Source organism: Suillus clintonianus (genome assembly GCF_016758775.1).
Source record: "Suillus clintonianus strain FC179 chromosome Unknown DEU56scaffold_23, whole genome shotgun sequence".
NCBI classification, from domain to species: Eukaryota; Fungi; Basidiomycota; class Agaricomycetes; order Boletales; family Suillaceae; genus Suillus; species Suillus clintonianus.
The window spans coordinates 225,828-231,641 of NW_024539247.1; the positions used below are offsets into that span (position 1 = coordinate 225,828).

At 49.2% G+C, this 5,814-nt stretch overlaps 2 protein-coding genes across 2 annotated transcripts; both read right to left on the bottom strand.

Annotated features, from left to right (window-relative positions):
- Window positions 1–497: 497 nt before the first annotated feature.
- On the bottom strand, window positions 498–2,564 carry DEU56DRAFT_754739 (uncharacterized protein; the record flags this gene model as incomplete). Its single annotated transcript, XM_041349846.1, has 11 exons — window positions 498–594; window positions 666–781; window positions 808–821; window positions 963–989; window positions 1,113–1,156; window positions 1,221–1,438; window positions 1,542–1,696; window positions 1,837–1,897; window positions 1,990–2,008; window positions 2,245–2,378; window positions 2,478–2,564. 11 exons carry the CDS (start codon window positions 2,562–2,564, stop codon window positions 498–500), a joined length of 972 nt encoding a protein of 323 aa, XP_041210161.1.
- A 973-nt stretch (window positions 2,565–3,537) lies between these two features.
- On the bottom strand, window positions 3,538–4,842 carry DEU56DRAFT_733651 (WD40 repeat-like protein; the record flags this gene model as incomplete). The annotated part of the gene is made up of 6 exons (XM_041348345.1): window positions 3,538–3,805; window positions 3,872–4,028; window positions 4,096–4,350; window positions 4,405–4,487; window positions 4,539–4,669; window positions 4,723–4,842. 6 exons carry the CDS (start codon window positions 4,840–4,842, stop codon window positions 3,538–3,540), a joined length of 1,014 nt encoding a protein of 337 aa, XP_041210162.1.
- Between the last annotated feature and the right edge of the window lie 972 nt (window positions 4,843–5,814).

The following is a 5,814-nucleotide window of genomic DNA, read 5'->3' on the forward strand; positions in this document are numbered from 1 at the left end:
AGGCCTGAACAACATTTTGCACAGTCGAGAGGAACCAATCGAGGACGTCGAGTCAAAAGCCCATAAATTGTGTGAACAATTGACGTATGACCGTGAACAATGCTCGAGTCAATGAGCCATTTGAAGACATTTAATCATGTTGCCAGGACGGGTAATGCCGAATATGAGTCTGCTGCAAAAGTACTCGTGAGATCAATCCTGAATGGACAACTTTGCCACGATAAACACAAGACCCACGAGTCATATCCAGCGAACAATGGTGTACTGTCTGTTCATCACACCTTGCGTCGCCCAAGCTTGACACATTCCCAGTCAAGTGAGAGAGAAGCGCAGTACAATGAGTGACTCCACGCTGGAAGTTGGAAATAGGCGGGGTCTTAGAAAGGCCATGGATCTGCGGCGATAGTCAGGAGAGATAGCAGTAACTGATGAATGGTAACATCGAATCCTGAGCATAGTGTTCGATGAATGCCGTCGGAGGAGTCAGATAGTAGATATTAATGAGGATTACCGCCTTCTTTTTCGGGGGCGCGGATTGTGACTCGATAGCGAATATGGGTCTTCTTTTCTTCCCGTTTTGCTATTCCACGGAGACTGGCCATGGATGGTTGATTGCCCGGGTGAGCCTACTCCTTCTTTGGATATGACAATGAACCAGTACATACCCACATCCAAAGAGGGATTGCGATAGGTACCCAATCATTTTTTTCGCTGCTGTGTCACGGAAAGTTGCCAGTCCAAGGGCACAAACTCCTCGATCATTCATCCCGCCGGTAAGGAGCTGCGATCACCGAGTCGCTGACTTACGTGGGAAGCCATCACTAAGTACCGATTCGTGGTGGAGCAGGCAGTGTGTCGCACTCATTATAGGTCTGCCCATTGCAGTGAACAATGGCAGATCTCCCAAAGATCGATTGGGCGCATATGATATGACGTGTCCGTGTTTCGCAGATATAACTCACCGGGACATAGCAAGGCATACCGTGCCCCTAGGGATCGAAAGCGGTTGAATTTGACAAGCTAGAAGTTACCAGGCCTGTCTGACGGAGGACAATGGATGTGAACGTGATGAATCAGAAGGTCTGCGCTGTGACCGGCTGGAACACACTCACTAGCGTTACGCATTTCACAATTCTGCCACACAGACCAAGGGGGACTGAACGTTAACAGATCATGGCGCCACATCCTAACAAGGCGGCCAGGCTCAGTAGAATCATGACCTTGGACCAGAAGGGCATGTATGGCCGACGTGATCCGATCCGTGACTCCGTAATGTTGTCCCAAATACATTACCGACCAATGGAAGACGTCCGCGCAGCTGTAATACTTGCAAAAGCGGCTGCTTCAAAGGTTCATTAGTGCCCGATCTGTCTGGCTGAGCGGTGTGAAACGATTCGGGATTGATGTCCGTAGTAAAGGTGAACGGAACGGTCGATGACTAAGCCACGGCAACCATGTTATGGACGGCGCAACGCTGAGATCGAATGCTTTTCGTCTGCTAGAACCATTCATGAACCCATTTCTTGCATTCTCGCTCCTACCTGCGACCTTCTGAAAAATGTTCCTGTATCCCTGACTCTCCCCAAGACTGGTCTCATTACCACAAACAAGCGTCCGAGACGCCGAGCTGGCCAATGATTACGGTGTCCAAAGCTTCTCCAGACCAGAACTGTTCTGAAATCAATCACTCCATTTTCTATTGGCCGAATGATTGCAATGATTGCCCATTGGTCGAAAATTTACTATGGACAGTTTGGACCTTGGCCGACGGGTCTTCTCGATGCGAAGCTTAACGTCACTTGGATGCGAACAGACGCATCTGCATCTATAACGTACGAGCCCCGTGTTTTGACTCTCTGTGCTTGATCCAGAGCTTGACGACCGTGATCGACGGATTCTTTCCACGACGAACCCTCATCAGAATATCAGAACATGACATTGAGGCGAACTTCACTGCTGTCCGATTTGGAGACTCCCAACGGAGCCAACCTTCAATGCTCCTGGCTTTCTGCAGTACCAAAGCGAGTCACGTTCAAGGTCTGGAGCGAGTCTATCTCGAATCGAGAGCCCCAACGATGATGGACCATCGACAGAGCAGTCAAATTATTTTTCATATAACGTCCATTAATAGACATTCAAAGGGAGCACCATAACGAGTTAGCTTGGCGGAGTTATAGCCGGTCACGAATACACGTGTAACATCGCCGCCTTCTTTACGCTACGAAGATGGCGGCCTCTTCTCACTGTCGGTCACCGATGACCGCGGCGACTATGTATCTGCCGGGCTTTTGTTCACGGTGCCGAGTGACTTTGTGGGTGTCGGTTGTGGTATCATACTGGTTGAATTTGGCAGTTGCAGTGGTATACTCGCCGTCATCCTGGCGCGCGATCAAGGTGAGTTCAATTGGTGTGCAGGTGTGCTCGCACCGACGATCTTACTGATTATCACTTGCGTTCGCCAGCCAAAATGCGCTCACCTGCATCTCGAATACTATTGGCTTCGGTGCATGACAGGCCGGGACATCTGTGGAAGATGACATAAATATTAAAAATATACACGCCATGGTTGCCGCGGATTAATCGCCCGACGTTTTTTAATTGTATTCAGGTAGCCGACAGCGTCTCAGGAATCAGGCTGGCCGTACTCTGTCATATCCATAGGAGGATGGGATAGTTGGCTCAACGTAAATCTCCCTACTGCTGTTTGGATTTTAGATTGACTGCGTTACAGGTATCGAATTCTTGAAACATCTGGTCACTGTTCATGAGCGGTTAGTCGCATTGTGCGTCCTTCCCATAAATGCATGATACTTCTGCCAGGGGTGCGACGAATTGGAGAAATCTAGATCAGTGGAACCACTTGAGGGAAGGATCAATAAGGTTTGATTTTGATAACTGTGTAGAGTCCAACCCTTAATTGATGGATACCACCATGTCGGGTCACAATAACTCGAAACAGGGAACGGAAAGGCACCTGATTGGCGCCCAATTCAACCGAGGCACTTGGAAAGTTTGCCATGATCTTCTAGAGAGATGGCGGCGCTCGGTGTTTGGTTGCTAGGGAGAATTATGGATTTTGCCAGTACGATGCATTCTAAAATGCAACGGATCTACAGTGTGCAAGTTGGTCTAGCTGCAATGGAATCCACAACTTGATCAGATGTTCTCGGCCCAAGTAACGCGATGGATGGAGGTGACAGCTGAGCGCCTAGAAGCAGTCAAGTTCACGGTTCCTCAAACTAGAGAGCATTGGTGAAGCTCGGCTTGTTGGCGACCTTGAATTCACGAAGAGAGTGAGATGAATGAGCATCCATTTGATCGATGGCCCTCTGCGCTGCGCCGCGTATATGGCAGACAGTTATATGCACTCACGTTCACGTTGTGGTAAAATGGTGGCGGGCTGAGGTTTTGTGGGGAAATTTCATTAGGACAAAATTGTAATACATCACGGCGTTCAGTAATGTTCCCCGAGATCAGCCAGTCGCCCTAGGCTGTACAAGAAAAAGGTTCATCAGTCAGTATGAAGACAAAAATAAATCAAACAAGTAACAAATCACGCACCTTGACTTCATCGCCAACCTTGCGCACCCACACCGCTCTGACTGTACCGCCCTCTTTCTTTAAACCTTCGTCCCCTTCATCCCACGTATAGCTCACTCCCACTGCTAGACGCGTGCCGTCGCAGTTGAACGCGATACTGGGGATCGCAGACGCATATTTCGGGTACTGCCTAAGCCGTTTTTTCACCTTATGGTCCCAGATGGAGACGGTGCCGTCTGAGCCCGCAGATGCGAATGTGTTGTGTCTAATCGCATATATGAGTAAATCGGTGAACTGATCAACTACAGTCAAGGAACGAGATGAGACATACACTGGGTGGAATGCAAGTGCGTTAACAGGCCAGACATGATCCACCTCTTCGATATTTTGTCTGTGGCACTTGAACGCGTATTTCTTATCCTGGATCTCTGGGTTCGGATCAAAATATTCCACGCCGATACGGCCCTCCACAGAGCCGATCGCATAACCTATAAGTTAAAACATAAAGCATGTCACCACAAACACGAAAGGAATTCCAAATGCACGTAAACTCACCCTGCCCATCAGCCATGCACGCCAAACTCCTCGTCATGAATTTCAAACTGCTCTCTCTCGTCTGCGCGGGCTCGGACATTCTTCGTACGTCATATATATGGAACAAACGCGAGGCCATAGAGACTACGAGTGTGTTGTTCACGATGTCCATGTGGTACACGCGTTCAGGGAGCGTATGATTCGATACTTCTGCTTTTGGTGCGCGGGGATCCCAGAAACGAAGAGATTGGTCCCATGAGCCAGAGATGAGCGTGTCTGGCAGGTAATAGTTAGAAAAGACTTAAAGAAACATTTGATCGAGAGATATACTGATTTCACGTGCATAGGAGAGCGCAGAGACCGAGTTGGAATGTTGACCCAAAGATGTCACCCTTTCTGTCGTAAGATCAAGCCTATCAGAAAAGTCAGCATCCTTGTCAAGAAAATAGAATGAGAATGCGTACTCCCGGACTCCAGTATCTAAGCATCCACTGTAAGCATGGGTCGAGTCGCCGAACAGACAGGAAAGGACGGCTGCACGATGGTCAAACTTGGCTTTTTGTTCGTTCGCGGCTACATCATAGAACCGTACAGTCTGGTAATAGTTGGTTGAATCTCGGAGGACGAAAAGGTTAGATGGAAACTCACGGTGTCCCAGGCAGATACAAGGAGGTGGTCAGGGTTTGTCGGGGAGAAGCGTACCTGGGATACGCTGTCGAATGGAGGTGATGAAAGTTCCACTTGGTCTACATATAACCTCAGTAGCATACATACATATTTGCAATAAAAATATGGACTTACCAGCCATGTACAGAGATTAGTAGAGCAGACGCTGAGACTGCAAAGAAACTAAGTTATGCGCGCAGAGACACAGCCACTTCATAGGTGTAGTCACGTGAGGATGTAGAGCCATCCTCGCGGCTCGGACATGCTTTGACTTCACAACTATTCACACCTCTTCCGACAAACTACTGGACCTCAGCGGTATGAATTGTCCAGCAGACGCGGGACTGGATCGCAGGAAGCAATGCCTGCCAGGGACGCGCAAGTGGATCCTCTCCCAGATCACGGACTGGGTCAACAGCACTGGAGACGATGTTCCCCGTATGCTCCGTGTGCTGGTCCTGCAGGCAGGGCAAATTGGCCATCGCCCACTATGATGTGGGAAGACTTAGTTGATGTTATTGTTTCGACTACCATCGAGACGCCGACCGTCGCCATGAAAAGGCTTTTTCTAACATTGCGCGCGACCTGGTTAACCGTGATCCGGGAATGAGACGAGCATTAGCTAATGCAGTTCAGAACGCGAGTTCGCTGAAGAATACGGCGGACGTCGTCCAGCAATGGGACAAGCTTCCTGTCAAACCACTAGGGAAGCTGTTCTGATCGTGATCGATGCACTGGACGAGAGTGGTGGAGTCGAAACACGAAGCGACCTTCTCCGATAAACTTTCGAATATTCCCCAAATCACGGCACTCCCACAAAACTTCCTGATCATCGCTACTTCTCGCCCGCTCATTGACATTGAAGCTGAGTTTGCGGGTGTTCGGCGTATTCAGCACGGCCCCTCCCTCTGGATTTCCAGACGAAGCCGAGCATTACAAATTGGAGATAGCAGTGGGACACATGACGGAACCACTGGCCCATCTAATCCGACTCCTTCACGCATCCTTCCTCGATTTCTTGACGGACCAATCATAGTGGAGAGTTTTCGCCGACGTTTCGAAGAATCAACGCGT